The sequence below is a fragment of the Hyla sarda genome, chromosome 1, assembly GCF_029499605.1.
Source record: "Hyla sarda isolate aHylSar1 chromosome 1, aHylSar1.hap1, whole genome shotgun sequence".
In the NCBI taxonomy this organism is placed as follows: Eukaryota; Metazoa; Chordata; class Amphibia; order Anura; family Hylidae; genus Hyla; species Hyla sarda.
The window spans coordinates 500,870,838-500,895,646 of NC_079189.1; the positions used below are offsets into that span (position 1 = coordinate 500,870,838).

Genomic DNA, 24,809 nt, shown 5'->3' on the forward strand with positions numbered 1-24,809 from the left:
CCCCACTGCTGACACAGAGACATAACAAAGCAAGACTACATTATGCCAAAATAAACTTGAGTAGGCCAAAATCCTTCAGTGAAAATGTCTTGTGGACAGATGAGACCAAGATAGAGCTTATTGGTAAAGCGCATCATTCTACTGTTTACTGAAAACGGAATGAGGCCTACAAAGAAAAGAACACCATACCTACAGTGAAATATGGTGGAGGAACAATGATGTTTTGGGGTTGTTTTACTGACTCTGGACACTGGGTACCTTGAATGTGTGCAAGGCATCATGAAATCTGAGGATTACCAAGAGGACACTAAAACAAAAGGGCAGACATGCAGAAAAACTACAAATTCCCGCATTTCTCAAAACAAGACAACTTTATTGTCAGCATTCGCTACATAAGCAATACATTTTCAAAACATCAATCTCAAAAGACAACCCTTGACATTCTGAAAATCTATTGCTCATGTAGCCTACGCTGACAATAAAATTGTCTCTATTGAAGCCTGCAGCATGTTTAAGTTTGTTCATTGTGTATGTGTGTGTGTGTGTGTGTGTGTGTGTGTGTGTGTGTGTGTGTGTAGAGAAAAAAAAGGGAATATTGAGACTAACATGCGACTCCGTGGTGGTGTCACACACAGATTTTGCAGTGCTGTACACTATTAGAAAAATAACATGTTTATGGCATTCAATATTTTCTGAAAAGAATTGGGAGACAGATTATAGATCTGTTCTATGTAAGGGAGGTGAGGCATGGAACTTGTGAGCGTTACTAAAGGTACATATGCACGGAGAAAGAATTCACATCTGCACTCACCTGGGTATAATTTCACTTTATTTCTTCATCATCATCATCATCATCATCAAGGGATAGCTGGCCTGGTGGGATCGGGAAAAGGAGCGCAACAGAGGAAGCGGTTTTTGCTGCAAAACCAGCTGTTTGCCACACACCCGCACAGCTCCGGCTGTAGCGCTCCTTTTCCCAATCCCACCAGCCCGGCTATCCCTTACTTGATGATGATGATGAAATAAAGTGAAGTTATACCCAGGTGAGTGCAGATGTGAATTATTTATCCGTGCATATATGCAGATGTCTTCATTTCTTATACATCTTGCACCCCTGCTCTCCGGACGTTACCATTCCTCGCTCAGGACATCACCTTGATATATTGCATGACCTCATCTATAGTAGTGCCGTCTCATCCTTCCTTCTACTTTCTTTAAGTTATTACAGGTACACTGTCGGGTAGCCCCACATATTTCTGTGTGAGTTCAAGGAAAGTGGGAACTAAGTCTTTAAAAAAAACATTCTAGGGATTATTAGGAAAAAGACAGAGCGGCAAGTGACTGTTTAGCCAACTCACAAGTCAGCTGGTCGACACTGTGTGGACCAACCTGCTCCCTTAAAATACCTTAAGAGTTGTTGGTGGCTATCATTCCTGATCTCTACATATACATGAAGGTTCAGCTTGGCTGATCATTTGTGTCTTCTCAGTATAAAGAGAAGGTTTCATGTATTTAAGATACACTTTGTGAATACCAAAATGAACTTGACCTTTATCAGACTACTGGAAGGGTATTTTAGTGTCTCACCTGTCTTTTACCTGTAAGCACCTTACCTGAGGAAGGGTCCTTTTCAGACCAGAAACATGTTTTTAGTGCAATAAAATACATTTTGGGCCTGGAAACGTGTCCTACTGCTTTACCGGAGACCAGCGCCCAGGAGAGCTCAACTTTTACATTTGAATTGTGAGTATAGCGAAAAGGGATAGGCTGGGAAGAGTGGGGAGGCCTCCATACACACTAGTTAGCCTGTACACCCGACATGTCACTAGTGTGCATGTTTATCTTAACAGGTTCTATAACTGGCAACAAATTTGAATATACCCTCCGAGACAAACGCGAGCATAGCCAATGTATTTACACAGTTTCTCAATTATTTAAATTATATTCTGATGAATACACATTTTAATGTGATTACAAAACGTGCACATAAGAATTACCTGGATCATTGTGAGAGTGAGGCACAAGGAAAACCTGAAGAATTTCATTATCCCACTCATGCTCATCATAGGTTATGTCAAATCCTTGTTTCCATGCACCACCATCTGGATTATCAAATGGAAGAATTTCATATACATCCAGCATCTAAAATAAAAATAAAAATATCAATGCCTGGATTACACATGGAAGAATATGCAGAGCTGCTACACTACATAAGTCATTGTTCTTTCGACCACTATACATAGTGACAAAGTTTAAATGTGAACATGCTGCCATTTTATAACTTATGTATAGAGCAATAAGAAACACATAATAGTGGGCTATCGTGACAAGTTACAAAATCACTCTGAATATAGACCTATAATAAGTCCCACAATAAGTGGTTTGCAAATAACTTGTGGCTCTCAGTTTCCATTCTCAAGTGGTTATTTTAAGTCATGTCACAGAGATACTGCGAGTAAAGTGCTCAGCTATCTCCATTAATTCTAAAGAGACTAAACAGAGCTCCGTTCATACAAGGTACATGGGACCCCTGTTCCCAAAATCGCTGGGGGCCCCTGCGCATACTAAGTGTTGATAGTGGGGCAACCACTTTAAATTGGCCCTCAGAAAGGGACAGGAGCAGAAGTTAAATGTGCATAAGGCTGTGCTCACACACTGCAGCAAACTAGCGGCATCGCCAATCATCACATGAGCTTTTGTCATGAATGACAGTACTTACAGTAGAAAATTGCACATTTTATTGCGATTTGTACTGCAATTTTGGTCATTAGTGGTAAAAAAAAGCATGCCTTAAATTAGCTGTGGTACCATTAATTAGCCACAGCGTCTAAACACAGCCTAATACACAAGCTGGTAAACAACGTGGAGCACCCATCAACACTTGTGAGTAGTCGTAGTTTGGCAATCTTTGGGAAGATTAATCAAAGTCCAAAATTACAAAGAATTCATGATGTACATGTCTAAGATAACAACGCGACTATATATTATAATGTTGTATCCCAACTCTCGCCTTGTTCACAGTCTTAGGGAAGGTGGCAAAAAGCATGTGTAAGAGGAGCGCATAACACAAGATATCTTGATTCCTAGCTAATCTGAAGTCATACATTTCTACCTGATAATTTTCCAGTAACAGATGCAAATAACCAAGACAAAACCAATTTACCAGTTTGGGCTGGCCATGGTAAAAAGGGAAGATGTAGATGCAGTGTGGGCAAGTAGCTCGCATTTGGTGTAGATCGGGTGAATGGGTTACTTTCTTGTGTTTGTATTGTTTATATTTGTATCTTGTGTTTATAAATTAATTTTAAAAAAGTATTTAAAAAGTAGTGCCAGGGCATTGTGGGAGAAATTTACCAGAAAGTGACTAGCAATGTCAAAAACCAGTGCTGGTAATGGGAAGGAGTATGGTTTCATAAAGATCCATTACCACTGGTAGCTTGCTGGCAAGTCATACATTTAGCACCCTTAGGGGGTTCAGGTTGGCAAAAAGTTCTACACTACACATGACTGCACCCTCATGCCAAAACCAAAGTACTGTCTTGTGTAAAACACAGAATGGCATGTGAACTCACACGATACTGCACCTTATAAGCACTACTTGTCTTTATGTACACCAAGATTAAAAGCTTAACAATAAGTGAAATCTAAATGTCAAAAACCATGCAAACAAATGGCCACCTGGACGTTGGTGTAGATTCTGAAACAATAGCTAAAACATTCAGCACCAGGTTTCACAGGAACACTTTCTGCTTGGTTGGTTTATTTGCCATTACCGACACGTTTACAAGCTGCATCTGTGTGATAGTCAAAGGGGAGGGGGGGTTTATCAAAACCTGTGTAGAGGAAGAGTGGAGTAGTTGCCTATAACAACCAGATTGCTTCATTACTTTTTAAGAGGCCGTTTATAAATGAAAGTAGCGTTCAGATTGGTTGTTATAGGCAACTGCACCACTCTTCCTCTACAGGAGGTTTTGATAAATCTTCCCAATAGTTTCTAGAATTGCTAGTTACCGACTCAATACAGCAGATTCTACTCTTCTTAGAAAGACTGTCTACACCTTGAAGGACTCTGGGCTTTAAAAAAAATAAATTAAAAAAATAGAATATTTGGTGACTGATTTAAATTTGAAAATGTTTAAAAAACAACTAGGGGCACCATGATAATCCCAAAAAGACAAATATTCAGGTCTTGTACCCAATTGTAAACATTTGCTGGGCACCTACAGAAGGCAGTCATACTTTTCGAGTTAAAGGGGTACTCCCATGGAAAACTTTTTTTTTTTTTTTTAAATCAACTGGTGGCAGAAAGTTAAACAGATTTGTAAAGTACTTCTATTAAAAAAAATCGTAATCCTTCCAGTACTTTTTAGGGGCTAAATACTACAGAGGAAATGTTTATCTGTTAAGATTTCTCTGATGTCATGACCACAGTGCTCTCTGCTGACCTCTGCTGTCCATTTTAGGAACTGTCCAGATCAGGAAAAAATCCCCATAGTAAACATATGCTGCTCAGGACAGTTCCTAAAATGGACAGCAGAGGTCAGCAGAGCACTGTGGTCATGACATCAGAGAATATATAGCCCCTAAAAAGTACTGGAAGGATTAAGATTTTTTAATAGAAGTAATTTACAAATCAAGTTCCGGGCCTGAAGAGACTGCCAGGGGGCGTGAAACAGCGCTGCCGCTTCGGACGGGGCTCCGTAACTCCTCTTGCCCTGCCGTTTCCATCTGACTGTATACTGCCTATGTAACTACTCCACTTAATAAAGAGCACAAGCAACGGATTGCTGAGTGAACTGCTCCTTCTTTCTTCTGTTTTTATTGGATACATAATTTACAAATCTGTTTAACTTTCTGGCACCAGTTGATTTAAAAAAAAAAAAAAATTCCACGGGAGTACCCCTTTAAGTAACTCACTCCATAAGAAAGAGGGGGGGGGGGAATTATGTTCACAGAGCTTTTGTTCATGCAGATTCCCACACAAGCTCTCACAATGCATAGTTCTCAATTAGAGAAAACAAGAATACTCAGTTCAATTCAGAAGAGAAAAGAAAATATACGGTAATCAGTGCAAGGTAATAAAGCAAACTATTTGTCAACTTCCTTAAAGGGGTACTCAGCCCCTAGACATCTTATCCCCTATCCAAAGGACAGGGGATATGTCGTCAGATCGCCGGGGTCCCGCTGCTGGGGAGCCCTGGGATCCCCGCTGCGGCACCGCACTATTATTACTGCACAGAGTGAGTCCGCTCTGCACGTAATGACGGGCAATACAGGGGCCGGAGCATCGTTACGTCACGGCCCCGCCCCTAGTGAACTCACGGCCCGCCCCTTTCAATACAAGTCTATGGGAGGGGGCATGGTGGTCATCACACCCCCTCCCATAGACTTGCATTAAGGGGACGGGCCGTGATGTCACGAGGGGCGGAGCCATGACGTCACGCTGCTCCGTCCCCCGTATCGCCCGTCATTACGCACAGAGCGAACTCACTCTGTGCAGTAATGATAGCGCAGTGCCGCAGCGGGGATCCTGGGGCTCCCCAGCAGCGGAACCGCGGCGATCTGACATCTTATCCCCTATCCTTTGGATAGGGGATAAGATGTCTAGGGGCGAAATACCCCTTTAATATTGAATGTAGATGGGGATGTTCACAATTATCCTACCAGTTTTTAAATAAACACTTGCATGCCCCACACAAAGTGCTGCCCCTTTCTGTAATATGCAGAGGAGAGAGGCTTCTTCAGCTCTCTGCTTTGAGTACTACATGTCACCATGCTATCCATTTACTGCCAAGGTGAACTTTAAACATTTTGTGACAAATTTTGCTTAGAAATTTACTACTAGAATACATTTTAGGTAGGAGCAAAGGTCAGCTCAGCTATTTCCTCTGCAAGAAGGTAGTGCACAGATAGCCATGGAGTAGCAGCTGTAACTTTTAGAGCACAAATCTGTTCTTGCTTTCTAAAAGGGGAACTCCGATGGGGAAAAAAAATGTTTTCAAATCACCTGGTGCCAGAAAATTATACAGATTTGTAAATTACCTCTATTTAAAAATCTTAAACTTTCCAGTACTTATCAGCTGCTGTAATCTACAGAGAAAGTGGTTTAGTTCTTTCCAATCTGACCACAGTGCTCTCTGCTGCCACCTCTGTCCATGTCAGAAGCTGACCATAGTAGGAACAAATCCCCATGGCAAACCTCTCCTGCTCTGGACAGTTCCTGACATGGACAGTGGTGTCAGCAGAGAGCACTGTGGTCAGACAGAAAAGAACTACACAACTTCCTCTGTAGTATACAGCAGCTGATAAGTACTAGAAGCATTAAGATTTTTATATATAAGTAATTTACAAATCTGTTTATCTTTCAAGGACCAGTTGATTTAAAACAATTTGTTTTCCACAGGATACCCCTTTAAGTGGTTTATTTAAACGCTTAAAAACAGTATTCATAACAAACATGGAAAGCGTAGAAAAACAATCTGAGATTGTTTTTCTCTGGTTACCATGTTCTAATTGATGCAGTTTTAAGCGTTTAAATAAACCACTTAATAGGCAAGAACAGATTTGTACTGGTTCTCTCTATGCATGCTTTGCAAGCAATAGTTTTAGGGTTGCAATTCATCAAAGTATATGAATATTCTTATTACCGTATATACTCGAGTAAAATCGTGCTTATACTCGAATGAACTCTCCGCCCTCAGTGGTCTTCAACCTGAGGACCTCCAGCTGTTTCAAAACTACAACTCCCAGCATGACCGGACAGCCATCGGCTGTCCGGGCATGCTGGGAGTTGTAGTTTTGAAACATCTGGAGGTCCGCAGGTTGAAGACCACTGCCCGGGCCTTCGTCATCATCCAGCCCCCCCATCCCCCCTTTAGTTTTGTACTCACCTCCGCTTGGCAGGATATTCGGGTGAGCTGAACCGGGCTATCTGTGCTGCAGTACCGTCCGGTGGGGAGGGATAGTCGTTTCCGGACTGTCCATCTTCACCAGGGGGGCCTCTTCTCCACGCCCGGAATAATGACGTTGCCTTGACGACGACACACAGGGACGTTGTGTCCCTTTGCGTCGTCGTCAAGGCAACGTCATTATTTCGGGGCCGGGCGCGAAGCGCGGAGAAGAGGCCCCCCCCCCGGTGAAGATGGACAGCCCGGAACAACTATCCCTCCCACCGGACGGTACTGCAGCACAGATGGCCCGGACCAGCTCACCCGAACGTCCCGCCAAGCGGAGGCGAGTACAAAACTAAAGGGGGGATGGGAGCCTGGATGATGACGAAGGCCCGGGCAGTGGTCTTCAACCTGTGGACCTCCAGATGTTTCAAAACTACAACTCCCAGCATGCCCGGACAGCCAATGGCTGGAAATACAGAGCTAAAACATCACCATGTCTGTCCTCAAGTATTATGTAGTATTGCAGCTCAATTCCATTGAGGTGAATGGAGTCAAGTTTTAAAATCACAACCTGAGGATTGGGTTATGCTGGTTTTGAAGTATATTGTCTTTGTATTCCTGAATAACCCTTAAACACTAGTGACCACATAAGATTGCTAAAATAATATAATAAACGTTGTCTATGGAAGAATGTGACATACAACAAAATTGTAATAGCTGAATAAAGGTTTCCAACCTTGTATAGGACATTTATATTCCATGAAAAAAATGTAGCAGAGGCCTATACATGCCATGTCTTTATATATACAGTAAGCTCAAAAGGTGCAGCTGAAAACACAAGACTTATCAACTGCTGCAGAAATGGACCAGACATAAAAACGCCATGTGGTCCATTTAAGAAGTGTGCAGTTTATGAGCCAATTTCACAGCAGTAATAAAAGCTTACTAATAACTTGATACTGTGTGCTATAATTCAGTCTTCACTAAAAGGTGTTTGGTCAAATGCTTTCTTCATAAATACTGCTAAGGTGGTCCATCCTCTAGATCACAAGACATAATGTGAGGGGATCTCAGGAATTATAAATAAAGCTGTTCTCGTGCTAGGTTTTATCAAATTACCATATTTTAATATCAAGACAAGGGTGAAAAAGCTAAGGACAACTGTATACTTGAGCTAGGTGTAGACAAAAGAATATATAAGGCACACACAGACACCATGGGTAAAGTACAGATTGCAACTTCCCTGCTGCCTGTCCTAAATCTTCCTGCTTGCCATATGAGAAAATTAGGATTAGTAAGACATTGCTGCTTTCCTCCAGAAACAGTGCCACACCTGTCCATGGGTTGTGCCTAGTATAGCATACCTGGTTGTGAATCATGTGCAAGCAGAATCTATCTTTATTGATCCAAACAGGTAAGAACAAGAAGATAAGTCAACAAACCCAAGCAAGTGTTTATGCATCTACCTATTTCTATACTGAGCAATGGTCCCTATCTCTAAATATACAAACTTCCAGAATGGTAGTGTAACGGAGAGGTGCCAATCATGATCCTACTATTGTTTCTATCCCATACCTGGTTTCAGCTCAATAGAACAGAATGCGGTGAGCTGCAATACCACATACCCTAAATGCGGCACTGTATTAGGAAAAAAGGAGCAAAGTTTTTCCAATCCTGTAAAATCCCTTTACCCAGTCAGAGTATATTAAGTTATTACCTTATACTGTAATTATATTAAAAAAGAAAAAAAAAAGAACGAAAAAAAAGGAAAAAAAGAAAGAAAGAAAGAAAGGACCACAGTGGGGACCAAAGACCTGACAGAGACATTGGGACCATAGCAGGGGAGTGTTGCCTCTTATTTTGACATTGCTGGGAAACCGATTATATCTAAATGTTAAAGCCTGGAAACCCCCCTTAAAAAGGGGTACTCGAGTGAAATTTTTTTTTTTTTTTTTTTTTTAAATCAACTGGCTCCAGAAAGTTAAATATATTTGTAAATTACTTCTATTAAAAAAATATATGTTACTCCTTCCAGTACTTAGCTGCTGTATGCTCCACATGAAGTTCTTTTCTTTTTGAATTTCTTTCCCGTCTGACCACAGTGCTCTCTGCTGACACCTCTGTCCATGTCAGGAATGGTCCAGAGTAGGAGCAAATCCCCAAAGAAAACCTCTCCTGCTCTGGACAGTTCCTTACATGGACAGAGGTGTCAGCAGAGATCACTGTGGTCAGACTGGGGAAAAAAAATGTAAAAGAAAAGAACTTCCTCTGGAGCATACAGCAGCTGATAAGTACTGTAAGGATACAGATTTTTAAATCAAAAGTAATTTACAAATCTGTTTAACTTTCTGCCACCAGAGGATTTAAAAAAAAAATATTGGTTTTCCAGTGAAGTACCCCTTTAACTGAACTAACTACAATGGCAAGTAAAGTGTTCTACAACATGAACATCAAGTACCTTTACTAATATTAAAGGATTGGTCTGTAAGCAGAAAATACATATGTAATATGTAAATGAGACACAAGTGCCTACTGGGCAGACTCAAACATGGCAAGTGTCTGCTCTCTCCTACAATATCCTAGCAAATCTCCCTTTGACAGGTCCTAAGGACAATGTTTACTGCTTTTACCAGTCAGTGTCTTAGTGTTCAGACCCCGACAAATCAATAGATCAAACTGGGAGAAAGCAACACTGTTGCATTCATCTCTGCCTGCTGCGTGTCTATGTGGTGAGCAAGACAGCCCCATAGACAAACTATGACACATGAGCTATCCCGGTCACATGACACAAAGTCAGGAGAGAACGTACTACATGCGCACTTCTCCTGGCTCGTTATTTTATATGCTTTTTTTTTCTCTTTTTAAATCAGACTTCTGTTCTTTATCGGTTATTTATCAATAATGGTCTTGGCTAGACCATTTTTGTTGTTTGTATAGATGCGTTTATTTTGGTGGTGCTGCTCCAAATTCATCATTTTGTCGCAGTGACCATGATAAATTTCGCTTAGATCTGCACCCAGATCATCTCTCCCTTTTTCTCTTCTCTCTCTTGCCGAGACCACAGTGACCACTTAAGCAACGGCCTCTAATATGTTATCATTAAAGCATGTCTAAAAGGAGGTGCTTCCTTATATTGCATGAAAGTGTATTAATACACAGAGTAGGACAGGGTTATTTAAAACAGCATGTCTCCAGCTGTTGTAAAACTACAACTCCCAGCATGCCCAGACAGCCAAAGGCTGTCTGGGCATGTTGGGAGTTGTAGTTTTGCAACACGCTGTTTGAAAAACACTGGAGTAGGACAATAGATACTTCAGGCCAGCATACACTGATAATGCTACAGCACAGACTATACAAGAAGCTATTGCTAATCTATAGTGATTTTTCACACAAATATTTCTGCCTACTATACGCTCTTGTTGGTAGTTCTGTAAACCTGTCCTGTGTAAATAAGCCTTCGGTAATATCATACACAAACACTGTAAACCTGGGAAAAGACAATTAAAATATAAAACGCCTCTAAACAGCAAATAACAGAGTAAAAAACAGCTATCACAAGCCGAGATCGTTTCCTCCTCCACAAAGACAAGATGTCAAGAGGTACAAGCAATCAACATAAGTATAAGAACAAAAGGGGCTTTGTAGGGAAATAATTACACGAGGGCCCAAGGCCTTAGCGGAGGAAAAACATATCAAATTGTAATGGAGCTTGAATCATGGGCAGACAGAACAGGTATATGGTGACTATCCATCTCAGGGTAAGCCTATGCAATCCATCTGCATGCTGTACACATTGTGGGGGAGATTTACCGTATCTTTGTTGTCTATGGAAAGGTAGTTGAAGTCATTTTTTTTGCTTTGGTTTTGCCTTTGTGAGACACTAATCATTGTATCAAGGGGGGGGGGGGGGGCTGATAAATTTAGGGCATATAAGCAATAACAATATATCACTTCAGGACAGCATTTTGTATGTTTCTTCATTTCTTTTCTGCACAAAAAGTCTCAGTTGCAACTTTTTAAAAGTGCCCAGAAGGCATTTTTGTAATCCTGCGACCTGGCTTTGACTTGCGACTAGAGATGAGCAAAGTTACAGTGATTGGATTCGTCATGAACTTCTTGGCTCGGCGGTTGCTGACTTTATCCTGCATAAATTAGTTCAGCTTTCAGGTGCTCCGGTGAGCTGAAGACTCTCTCCTAGGACGGTATCATCCACCTTTTCCAGAGCACTAATTTATGCAGGCTAAAGTCAGCAACTGCCGAGCCGAGAAGTTTGTGACGATTCAATCACTGTAACTTTGCTCATTTCTACTTGCGACATTCTAGAGGGGTTTGCAACTTTTTTTTTTTTTTTTAAATAAATGCCTACGTCGGACATTTGCACTTCATAAATTCGCCACCACTACAAAGTGAAAACTGAAAGCTGCTTAGGTAAAGCGGTTTGTTACTTTTGGGGGAGATTCATCAAAGCTTGTTCAGAGGAAAAGTCAACCAGTTGCCCCTAGTAACCAGATTACGTCTTTCATTTTTGAAAAGGCCTCTGAAAAACTAAAGAAGCGATCTGATTGGTTGCTATTTGCAACTCAACTTTTCCCCAGCACAGGCCTGAATGAATCTCACCCTTTATGTATGCCCACAAGTGGCAAAAATAAGTACTTAGGCGCACATGCAACAAATGTGATCACAGGACACCTGAATTTTTTTTTCTTCATCCTATTAAAAAAATAAATAAAAAGGTAGAGCACAGGAACGGCATACGAAAAAGGGAATGAGAAGTGATCTTTATTGTCCGGGCACCGAGCAGATCTAATGAAAACATTTTCTGCCTAATAGTTAATGATTAACTCTGCAGCTAACAGTCAATATAAAAGCTTTAGTTCAGAAGCAATACAAGCAGAAGTGTATGCTATGCTCAATAGTCTGCAAAATGTAGTGCTTTTCAGCAGTAATGGATTATGTGAAATATGAATTATTGCCATCCAGCTCTATTGTGTTAGCAGCACAGTGGCATAATGCTTGGCGATGCTGCCTAGCAGTAATGGGCCATGGGTTGAATTCCAACACCTGCATGGAGTCTGTTTGCTCTTTCCATGTTCTCCAGTCTCCTGCTGAATGCAGAACACTTGCCTGGATGAAACGACTCTAGTATAAATGAGATTTTGGGCTCTACATAGGATGGTTACCAGTTAAAAAATGACCACTTTACCCTTTCACTGTTGAACAAGCAGTGTCATGAATCAGGTCTCGCAGTAACATGCCTCTAGGATACCGAAGCTGGCTTTAAAGATTATGAGGGAATATAAAATGGTCACAGTAGCTTCTTTTACTATTGCAGATCTAGGCTGTTGTAAACCGGTAGCTGAACACCTGTTATTTTACGGTTGTGTGAAATACAGAATAGTGAACTACATGAAGTGGCAGCCTGGCACCCACAGGGAATTAGAAATTCATTATACGTCGACATTGCAAATGTTCCGTAATTATACAGTTTAACACTTCAAGGAAATATAAACTGTTAAACGGGTATTTCCAACCCTCAAAGTTATCCACAGGACAAGGATGGGTAACTGATAGTTGGTGGTCTGACCTTTGGGAACCCCATCAGTTATGAGAACTCTTCCAAGAATTAATAGAGCGCACCACGCATCTGCGGCCAGAGTTCCATACATTCTCCCAGGGGCATTCAAACATTTATGTCTGCCAAGCACAGCAATGTTCAGAAGTGCCACAAAAGAATGAATGGAGAGCTAGCAGCACATGCACAGTGTGCCCCACCCATTCAGGGAAACGTTTTCCCCTGTTGGCATGACATACCCTAAAAGGTATGTTCAATACGGGAATACCTCCTTCCAAACTCGCAGCGTATTGCCCCCTGCAAGTTTGAAAGGGGCGTGGTCTCAGAGGGCTGTCCGCAGCAGAATCTCCGCTATTGATAGTCCGCCGCAGACCCTATTGACTTCAATCAAATATGCACAGGATACTGTACGTGTGACTAGACCCTTAGGGTACGTTCACACGTAAAGAAATTCTACTATACCACAGCCGATTATGTTGATACCCATTGACTTTAATGGGTAGTGACATAATATGCTAGCGGCTTTTACCAATGCGGAATTTAAGCTGCGGGAGACCCACAGCAGAGTATTTACGTGTGATTGTCACAGTTGACAGGGCGGTCTTTGTATTTTTATTTTTTAAGTGGTCAGGCTCACCCTGTCACTGCTGTTCTGAAATGCAGCACATCTTCACTTCCTGGCCAAGACCCAACACACAGGAAATGACACTCACTAGCCAGACAGCTCCTTTATTAGGCTAGCGTAATACTAACCTAAATTACAGACTCGTTTTTTGCATCTGTACTGTGGACAGGGCCAGCTCTAGCCATAGGCAGCGTAGGCAGAGGCTTAGAGCGCACCCTTGATAAGGGAGCAACCTGTGGCCGTAAGTAGAACACCAGCAGTACTGCGCTACTCCATCTGCTGGCCATCAGGAGCGCAGCACTTTCACATCCCATAAATAATTATTACTGTGTATGTGATGCGATAGTGCTATGCTTCTGACGGTCAACAGTCAGATAGAGGAGCACAGCACCACCACTGCACACTTCTCCTCAGCATGCCCATGATTATCCAGGGCTCGAATCCTGGATAGTCCAGGGCTAGAAGTATGCTTACCCCTCCCTCAGCCTCCTCCCAATAACGACATTCTAGATGGTGGTGGTTAAGGACCTTTGATGAGGTCATCATTTAGTGCCCAATTACATGATGGGGCGGAGAAATGGTGGTTGATGGACCTTTGGTGATGCTGTGGAGGCAGCGGGGCTGAGCTGGGATGGAGGTCACATGTATCCTGCAGTCACTACTGTCATGTTGTGTGTGAAGAAATCTGCACCTTCGTGTACCTCAGTAGTAAGAAGATTACATTGGGAAGAAATTAGATACAGTGTGTATTCCTAGTAGTAAAATGAGTACATGAGGAGGGGTTTTGTTACAGTGCGTCACCCCAGTAGTAAGGTGATTATATGAGGAGGCTTGTTAGTGTGTCACCACAGTAATAAGGAGAGGGTTTGTTACAGTGCATCACCCCAGTAGTAAGGTGAATAAATGAGGAGGGTGTTTGTTACAGTGTGTCACCCCAGTGGTGATTACATGAAGATGAGGTTTATTACAGTGCATCAACCTAGTAATAAGATAGGGTGTGTCAAAGGGTGGCGCTAATGGGCGGAGTCAAGGGGCGGCAAAATTAGCTTTTGCCTAAGGTGGCAAAGATCCTTGCACCAGCCCTGATTGCGGCTACCTGATGATCTAAACTGACAGCCATGAGTCACATCCATAAAACAGATGCAAAAATGATCCTGTCACAGTATTTTAAATGCAAACATTGTAACAATTTATAAATCAAAATATACACTTTGTGTAAGAAAAAAATAAAAGAAAATAAAAAAAAAACAATAGTTATAAAGGCTGAAAGCATAAGGATAAACCAGGAATTATAAACAACATAAAGCAATGTTTACATCTTTTCCCCCCCCAATTCCTTCATGGGGGTTTAATTTATTCCATTGGAGACACTTACCTGGACATCAGATTTTTGGCTACCACTCACAGAGGCAAACTGACAATCCTCTTTATTGATTGGAAGCAATGCAGGCGCAGAGGGCAATAGCTGAGAAAACGATCCACGACTAAAGTTTATGGCTTCTGGGTTTTTCTGCCCGTCTTTTACCGACTCGCTCAGGTTGATTACAGAGTCTCTTATATTGGAAATTATCTCATTATTTTCAGCTAGCAGCCTCTCCAAATGATCAATTTTCTCTTGTAGTATTGAGAGCTGACCCTGGAGAAGAGAAAAGTGTCATATGTTACTCTACCTTTTATGTGGATTATGGGGGAGATTTATCAAAACCTGTCCAGAGGAAAGGTTGCCGAGTTGCCCATAGCAACCAATCAGATCGCTTCTTTTTTGAAAAGGCCTCTGAAAAATGAAAGAAGCGATCTGATTGGTGGCTATGGGCAACTCCGTAACTTTTCCTCTGGACAGGTTTTGAAAAATCTCCCCATATATCTGTACATGAAAACTGTAGCAAATTGTAACTCTGTAAATACATAGCATTACTTCTCTTGTACTACTAAGCATAGTTATACAGAGCCTGTATTACAGTACAGAGCCATATTCAGATTTCTGATGGTTATTAGCTTCTCCTCAAATTACCATAAAGTGTATAACTACAAAAAAAAGTTGACCATTCTAAAGTGTATAAAGCCAGTGTTTGCTCCATGCAGATTTAGAGAAGGTTAGACATGCTGGAAGATTTCAGCTCTGAATGCAGCGATATTCTCAACTAAAGACCAATTCTGGATCACATTAAAAAGGAAAACTGTCAGCTTTCTTCCCCCGCACTAACCAGCGGTATTGGCTGATAGTGCGGGGTACACCGCACCATTCGGCCATAATCTTCTATTTTCGGTATATTCAAATGAGGTGCTAACTGGCACTCTGATGTCAGTGCCGGGCCGCAGAGCCGCTCAGCTCATCAATATTCCTCCCCTCTCTCTTCATTACAGAGTGGGGAGAAGAGAGCTGGCACCAATGTCAGAGTGCCAGTTAGCACCTAATTTGAATATACTGAAAATAGAAGATTAAGGCCAAACGGCGCGGCGGATCCAGGCACAGTAAGCATTAAACTGATCAGCGTGTCCCACACTACCAGCCAGTACCACTAGTTAGTGCGGGGGGTGAAAGCTGACAGTTTTCCTTGAACATCATTTTCAGTATTTACCAAGTTATCACATATAGGAATAAAATCTAAAACACTCTTGAATATTTAAATATTAAAATTCTCTTAGACTACATAAAATATTGCCAACTGCCAACCCAAAGACAACCTCTTTTCAAATGTCATTCTGAATCCCACTCGAGGCAAGCAGCTGTTTTCTGCAAGGGGAAGCAATGGCCCAGAAGGCCTTTCCCACGAAATGTAGTATAATGGTATGTCCACACACTGTAAATTAAAGGGGTTCTCTGCCCCTAGACATCTTATCCCCTATCCAAAGAATAGGAGATAAGATGTCTGATCGCGGGGGTCCCGGCGCAATCTCCTCTCCATGACACTATTGCATTACATTGATCGATGAAATCACAGAGCCAGGGAAGACGTTGGGGAAGGGGGAGATGGGCTGGTGTCAATGCGACCACTAGACACCAGGGAATAGTGGCATTTAATGTTTAAATGACGTGATCTGTATGGATCATTGTATTTAATTAGTTAAATGACGGACATCGGAGCGATCTCCATCATTACTGGCAGATGTCTGCTGCTGATAACAATGGACATCTCCCGTTTATGATGCGGACACAACCCACGGGCCTTCGTCATGTCGGCTCACCTAAACCCATGACGTACATATATATCATGGGTTGGGAAGGAGTTAAAGGGGTACTCCGGTGCTTAGACATCTTATCCCCTATCCAAAGGAATATAAGATGCCTGATCACGGGAGTCCCACCACTGGGGACCCCCATGATCTTGCACGCAGCACACCGTTTGTAATCAGTCCCCGGAGCGTGTTTGCTCCGGGACTGATTACCGGCGACTACAGGGCCGACGGTGTGTGACGTCACACGCCGCCCGCCCTGTAGTTGCCGGTAATCAGATCCAGAGCGAACACGCTCCGAGGACTGATTACAAACACGGTGCCACGTGCAAGATCACGGGACTCCCGCGATCAGGCATCGTATCCCCTATCCTTTGGATAGGGGATAAGATGTCTAAGCACCGGAGTACCCCTTTAAGAGGAGATGCTGTAGGAACACATACAGATTTAATTAACCACTTTAGGATAAAAAAAGCAATTTTAGGACAAAAACTACATTATTTGATCAGAAACTCACTGCTCACTGGAGAAATTACATGAAGACATTTTTCGGTAACTAAAAGGAAGGAAAGTAAATTAGGCCTGACGTCACGGACATAACATTCCTGTCTGATAAAGCTCCAGAAACCATCAACCATGGCAAGGGTAACATCTCCTTGCTACTAGCTGTCTGGTTTAACAGGCATATAGGAGGCTTACAGTGAAGTCAATAGTTACATGACATTTCAGAAGAAAAGCCAGCAGCATTGTCTTTAATACAACAAATTGTCACAAGGGCCGGATTTACCTATAGGCAAAGACACTCTTGGGGAAAGCCAAGAGAGAGGAGGAAAAAGTGGCAAAGTAAAGGCTGAAGTGGGACTAGATGTGAGAAGTTTACCTCTGAAGACATTTTAACTGTTTTACTTCCCTCTACTTACGTTCCTGCACGTGATCCCCGGTTCTGCCAGTGGTCGATGCTCTAGTGTTACAGGAACAGCAGACGTCAGTAGACTTATGAGCATGGAGCCTTACGGCAAGGCTACTGATTGGCTGTGGCAGTCACGTGATACTGGAATACCACCATATACACAGTGCTGCAGAATCCCATTCAAAACTGCAATTGGATTTCTGAGCAGATTTTTTTCTGCTGGATTCTGATGTGTGAACTTCTCCTAACAATCTTTAAACGGTGAGTTCCCTTTAAGAGGAGTATTATCTCAGGAAAAGCAGTGTTGGGGCTTCATTATTATGACATTTAGCTTGGACACCACGGCACAGATTTATCAAAGTGTGTGTGAGGAAAAACTGGAGAGTTCAGTTTCACTTTACCAGAGCTCATTAAGCTATGAAAACCGAGCTGTGATTGGTCGCTGTGGGCACAATCACTCCAGTTTTTCTCTCGCACATTTTGATAAATTTGGGCTCTTTTCCCCCCATTTTAGGGTACGTTCACACGTACAGGATCTGCTGCATATTTTGCTCAGCTGATTTTTGCTACCCATTAAGTTCAAAGGGTAGCAAAATCAGCTACAGAAAATATGCAGCAGAGATCCTGTATGTGTGAATGTACCCTTATGCTAGGAATTTCCTGTGAAAACATGTATAAATCTGCACCTCTCTAAGTAAAGCGTCCACATAGCCACAGACATAGATCAGTTTTAGGAAGTATATTGCAGAGTAAGAGCACACATATATAAACCTCATTTCCTGGAGAAGCACTTTATAGCGGGGGTAAACACATCTCAGAATTTCAGGGGCCAGTTTAGACTAGTTTGTTTGATGTTCCTGGTCTGTTTTTACAGCTTGACTGCAATAAACATCAAATAAAACCGCTAAAAAAAATAGGTGCCAGCAACACATTTCTAGGCACACTGGTTACATGGACGCAACTGGTGTAATCTAAACCCTAAATCAAGGTTTCCCAAGCAGGGTGCCTCCAGTTGTTGCAAAACTACAACTCCCGGCATGCCCGGACAGCCAATGTAGTTTTGCAACAGCTGGAGGCACCCTGGTTGGGAAACCCTGCCCTAAATAGAACAAAACTATAGTAAAGCAGTCCTCAAAGGATCATGACGTAATCTTCACGATCATTTGAGGACTTTACTATATTTTTAACATAGGATACTGCAGGCAGTAATTCAACATGTCTGGTCAATAGGATTGAGTCCAGATTACTGTCCGACACTACTGACAGAACATGGACCTCAATGGCAGACAACCTAAACCAGTAGTCTCCAAACTGTGGACATCCAGATGTGGCAAAACTACAACTCCCAGCATTCTGGGAGCTGTAGTTTTGCCACGTCTGGAGGTCCGCAGTTTGGAGACTACAGCACTAAACATTATTGTACGAATTGTTAAATGCTGAGGCAAATTGTTGGCGTGAAATTATAAACATCATTAAAGGGGTACTCCAGTGGAAAACTTTTTTTTTTTAAATGAACTGGTGCCAGAAAGTTAAACAGATTTGTAAAATACTTCAATAAAAAAAATCTTAAATTCTTTTAGTACTTTTTAGCAGCTGTATGCTACAGAGGAAATTCTTTACTTTTTTAATTTGTTTTTTTGTGTTGCCCACAGTGCTCTATCGACACCTCTGTCCGTGTCAGGAACTGTCCAGAGCAGCATAGGTTTGCTATGGGGATTTTCTCCTGCTCTGGACAGTTCCTGATACGGGCATCAGGTGTCCGCAGGGAGCACTGTGGACAACACAAAAAAAAGAAAAACTCGTAAAAAGTACTGAAAGGATTAAGATGTTTAATAGAAGTTATTTACAAATTCTGTTTAAAAAAATACAAATAAAAAATAATAAAAAAAAAAAAAGTTTTCCACCGGAGTACCCCTTTAATATTACTAATAATATTATTTATGTGTGTCATCATGTGTATTGCAGCCCTGACGTGGAGATAGGATAGACCAGCATTTCCCAACCAGGGTGCCTCCAGCTGTTGCAAAACTACAACTCCCAGCATGGCCGGACAGCCTTTGGCTGTCCGGGCATGCTGGGAGTTGTAGTTTTGCAAAAGCTGGAGGCACCCTGGTTGGGAAATTTCGGAATAGACTAGGAGAATCATACAAGTGTAAACCGTGGGCTTAGACTCAGTTAGCAGTCATCACAGCTACACACATTTCTGCCTGGGCACAATGTATTCTCTACAGATGTACCTACTCTAAAATAACACGTGTCAGCAATGTAGACAACAAGAACTATAACGAAAAGCAACTGAATTCCTTTGAGAATGTTACAGAAACAAAAGATCTACAAGTTATTGGTTAAAGGAGTAAAAAGGTTTATTGCTGAGGTTTATTCTTGGCTTCTGGAGTGCTTGAGTCTTGGCAGAACCAGGAGGCAGCAAAAAACAAAGTCTTCGAATTTTCCCCAAAGTCATCTGTAAACTATCAATTTCTTATTTCCCTATTATAGGTTATAGTACACAAACAGAAGATTCTTCATAAATCCAAGTAATGAAAACAGAATGTATCAATTAAAGGGGCGGTCTCATCATGGGCTCCTTTAGTATATCACCACTGCGATACCCTGACCACTATAAATCCAGCACGAGTTCCAAGGTAAACAGCACATTTTATTGGGAGGAAAGTTGACGCCTATATGTCCTAACAAGACCTATGGAAAAAGACTAGGTTCATATTACAGAATTTCCATCTGGAATTTCAGTTGGAAATTCTGGTGCAGCAGAATTATATTGCTAGCAATGGTATTCCACTACACAGTGCACCCTACGGGATTTCAGCAGGGAAATCCCACTAAGCTAGTTCTTAAGCAAGAATCCACACTGAAGACAATGCTGTCTGTGATTCAGAGTTATCTCCATCTTGAAATTACGTAGTGTGAATTGTGTGAAACAGAAGACACAGCCCATTTGACCTTAGAAAGTGTACTCTGCTGCAGGGCACAGACTCCGACTCCTACTAAATTTAGATTGGAATAAATAAAAAATAAAAAAAAAGCAAGTCACACAAAGTTCTAATTAATGACTTCTCTACTATAAGAATAAAGACCAATGCATGCAGTGCCTCACGTAACTGCAAAACAAACACGTTAAGTGACCGTGAAGAAGCATGCTTTTCATGTGCTTCACTATATGGCACGCAACGCACAATTAGGAGCGGCAATACTTATGCTTTCCATAGTGTTGTGTCCTGCTGTTACAGGGAACCCATGGGTAACCTAGCCTCTCACTGATAATGGATTAAGTAAATATGTTTTTTGTAGAACTAGAGACACTTGTCTAAGTGAAGGGAATGGAGGGTCAATAGTTCAAGCCTAAAGCCATTGGAAAAACTGCTGCCATTCAGCTAAGGCTATAAAAACTTGTAAACTCCGATTGTTAGCTTAAACTTTAAACATGACTATGGGATTCTACTAGGGAAATCATGTTTTATAATAAATGCCCCTTCCTGGATCCTCCCACTGCCCTATCTTCAGCAGCAGCTCAGCACACAAAAAGGAGAAGGCAGCAGCTTCTGCCCAACTACCTCTCTCTGCTAGAAGAGCTTAGAAGAACTTGGTGGAACAGCTTCTTGGATTCAACTGTAAGGGTTTATAAATACATTTGCATATTAATACAGAGGAGTCGGAAGTACAAAAAACTGTGGAGTCGGAACATTTATCTACCGACTCTACAGCCCTGCTCTGCAGGAAAACATTTAGAAAAAAACTGGTGCCAGAAAGTTAAACAGATTTATAAATTACTTCTATTTAAAAATCTTAACCCTTACTTCCGGTTCCGGCACGCGGATGTGAGGTACGGCGAAAGAGAGCTCCGGCCGCACCGCTTCGTCCACCCGCTCCTAACACCTCATCCAGCAATCTTTTCCTACCCGTCTGGGGCCGGAGGTTAGTGGAGTGCGGCAGGCACCAGATGGACCGCTTTCTACAAAGGAGCGGGGACGGGCAGGGCCAGAGAGCGTGGACGCAATTACAGCCCTGTGGAGAGCTGGGGGCCGGGAAGATGGCGGCGATTCCACTCACTGAAACAGCGGGATCGCTGGCAGGCCTGCTGGCTGGGTCGGAGGAGGCCATGATTCCGGGACTGCCGTTCTCATTTCAGTCACTGGCCACTCTAATGGCAGCGGAGGTAACGAAAATGCTCCTACCTGATTTGAAACTGCAAATTGATACCTCTATTGCCTCTGCCCTTACCCATATCCAGGGAGAGGTGTCCCTTCATACCTCCCAGATAGCTGACCTGGAGGAGCGGATGAATGTAATGGAGGAGGAGATGATGTCTGCTAAACAAAAACTACAGCAGTCTGCTCAACTCACTAAAGCTCTACAGGAAAAGACAGATGATTTAGAAAATCGCTCCCGCAGGAGCAACCTGAGACTGGTGGGTTTACCTGAATCAATACCGTCTCATCAACTATGCGCCATTTGTGCGGAGGAACTGCCACAAGCACTGGGCATTAAAGTTAAGGCTGCAGTGGAGAGAGCTCATAGACTGGGCCCTGTAAGACAACCTGCGGCCTCTTCTGTTGCTAATGCTGATAACAGACCAAGACAAGTGATCACGAAATTCTTAAACTATGCGGACAAGGCTTTGATTCTCTCTACCTACAAAAAGCTGACATCTCCTCTGATGGTACGTGGTCACAAGGTGTTGCTGTTTAATGATTTCTCAGCGGAGGTGGCAAAGAGGCGCAAGGCATTTTCTCCAATTTGCTCGCAACTGGTGGCTCAACAGAGAAAGTTCACTCTACAATACCCTGCAGTGCTCCGAGTTTTCAAGTTAGATGGCACTACTGAATCTTTTACTACGCCTGAAGATGCAATGGCGGCGTTGAATTTGAGAGCCGCAGTTGCAGGGACTGCTTTGTCGGAGAAGAATAAAGAGACGACGCCATGCAAGCCCTCCTACTCCGCCAGTTGTGATGGAGTGACCTGATTCTGACTGATTCCAGGGACTGTGGAATTTTTTTTTCTTTTCTGCTCTGCGGACTAGTGTGACCTTCTCCTTAGGATGCTCTTTCCCTGAACTACGATGGACTGCTTCATGATTCCCCTCGACTGCACGTGAGAAATATACTGTATCCCGTTTTATTTTTATTTTTTTTTTCTTCGTCTATTCTGGACTTTGTGACTGTTCTTTGCGCTCATGCTGATTATTTTACAGTTATGGTCTGCTCGGAACTCGCTGTGGCAGCTTAGCTACCTGGGTGCTCACTCTCTCTCTTTCCCCACCTTCCCCCTCCCCCCCCCCCTACTCTTTCCTTTCCCCATCCCCCCCCCCCCGCCCCCCCCTACTCTTCTCCTCTACTCACCCTCTGTTGCCCCCCACCTTTTTACCCTACACCTTACCTTCTCCCCCCCATCCCTCCTACTTTTCTATTACTCCTTGCCTCCTTCTCTTCCATCCACTTACCTTTTTACTTTTCTCCTGCCTGTTCTCACATGGCCTTGACACTGTCATCTTATCACCATCCCAGAGGTTCAGGGCCGGAGCCTCTTCTGGTTTGCTTTGTACTACTAAGCGGTGTACTGATGAGTTGGGTTTGCGGGAACCCAGTGGAGGTCCGCGGAAGAAGTGAAGTCCTTAATCTCCCTATCTCGCTTAGATCTATGGGATTTACCATAGACAGGGATTGGTTCTGTGTTATTGCCATTTATATGTTGGTGTTTTTTTTGTTTTTGGGTTTTCTCCCGGGGAGGCTGCACCTCATTAAGTTTATTTACTTGCCTTTTGCTCTTACCATTATTTGTATTACAGGAACACCTAGGTCTTTTACTCGTATTTTCCTATCCTCCATATGAAAATTATTTCTTGGAATACTAAGGGCTTGCGTTCTTCTGAGAAGCGTTCGTCTGTTTTACGCCATCTACAAAAACTGAAGGCGGATGTGGCACTTCTTCAGGAGACGCATTTAGTTACAGAGGATTTTGTGAGAATGCAGAAAATGTGGGTGGGACGTGTTCTGGGGTCCCCAGCTGTAAATAGAAAAGGGGGGGTATTGATCCTGATACATAGGAGACTGGTACACAGTGTTAAAGCACATTGGGAAGATGTGGAGGGGTTGCTGCAACATGTCCTTTTGATGGAAGGGGATAATTCTTATAGCATATACAATGTGTATGGTCCTCAGTCTGGGAAAGCCATTTTTTTTGATGCTCTGGCCTCGCACATTTTGGCGGACACAGAAAGATTTATAGTGGTGGGCGGAGACTTTAATACCGTAGTCAATGCAGCGGAGGACAGGAGACGAGATGTGGGTAGTACACCACACACGGAACTATATTTACAATCACTCCTTCACACTACGGGGTTAGTTGATGCGTGGAGACATCTGAATCCTACGGAACGAGAGTACACACATTTTTCACACCCTCACCTGTCCTGGTCACGCCTAGATTACCTGTTTATTTCCCATCCTCTTTTGTCGCATGTCCAATCTGAACACATTTATGACATAATTATCTCAGATCATGCACCAGTGGGATTGTCTTTGACCCCAGCAATACCCCCGGGAGGAGATAGGGTTTGGAGATTCCCTGCTATGCTAGCTAAAGATGAGTCTTTTGTCCAACTACTAAGCCACTGGTGGGAGGAATATGCCATGTTTAACGAGGCACATAGGGACGACCCTCATTTGTTTTGGGAAGCTGGTAAGGCGATGATGAGGGGGAAAATTATAGCACGTTGCCCACCATAAGAAATTAGCTAGGGACAACTATGATCGCATGACTACGCAACTGAGACAAACCTATACTTCTTTCTTAGATGATCCAACTCCAGTAAAGAAAGACATTTGGGTTCAAGCGCAGCATGATTTTGAAATCTCTCGGGCTGCGGTGGATTCCTACTACAGGGACCAGTTTAGGGCGGAATTTTACAGGTTTGGAAACAAGTCTGGGAAATTATTGGCCAATATGGCGCGTGGTCAGCGGCCCCTAGAGCCCATCCGGCCCCTTAGAGATAAAGCTGGCACCCTGCATAGGCAGCCTAGGGATGTGGGGGAGGTTTTTCGTCAATATTATCAAAACCTCTATGCGGCCCAAGATATAGATACTGCTGCAGGGGACGGATTTTTGAATTCCATTACACTTCCTGAATTGTCTGCGGATGATAGGGACTTGATTAATGCCCCTATTACGCTGGAGGAGGTTGCTCAGGCGATTTCCCACTTGAAATGCTGTAAGGCACCTGGACCCGACGGCTTTACGGGGGAGTTTTTTAAGATTCTACGTGAGAAGCTTAGTCCAGTATTATTGGCAGTATATGATAGTACGTTGTCGGTGGGGATGTTACCCCCATCTGGCAATTTGGCCCATATAAAGGTCTTACATAAGATGGGGAAGGACCCTTCTCAACCTAGCGCCTACCGCCCTATATCTTTAATAAATGTCGATATTAAACTCTTGTCCAAAATATTAGCAGACAGGCTGGCAATATATTTGCCATCCCTGATAGGGACGCATCAGGTTGGTTTTATTAAAAATAGAGCTGCCGTGTTCAATATACGGACAGTTCTAGCAGTTCAAGGGGCGGTGGCGTCTCGTCCATACTCCAGCCGGGCTCCAGCACTGTTGTCTTTAGACGCCGAAAAG

General features: G+C 42.8%; 1 protein-coding gene across 2 annotated transcripts in view; it reads right to left on the reverse strand.

The window, feature by feature from the left end:
* MAN2A1 (mannosidase alpha class 2A member 1) overlaps positions 1-24,809 on the reverse strand; it is a 163,620-nt gene that overhangs the window by 117,287 nt on the left and 21,524 nt on the right. For both annotated transcript variants that reach the window (XM_056537485.1, XM_056537484.1), the window contains exons 2-3: positions 14,466-14,726; positions 1,998-2,142 (exon numbers count right to left, since the gene is read on the reverse strand). In XM_056537485.1, the coding sequence (XP_056393460.1) occupies positions 1,998-2,142; positions 14,466-14,726 (406 nt within the window). The remainder of the gene's footprint in view (positions 1-1,997; positions 2,143-14,465; positions 14,727-24,809) is intronic.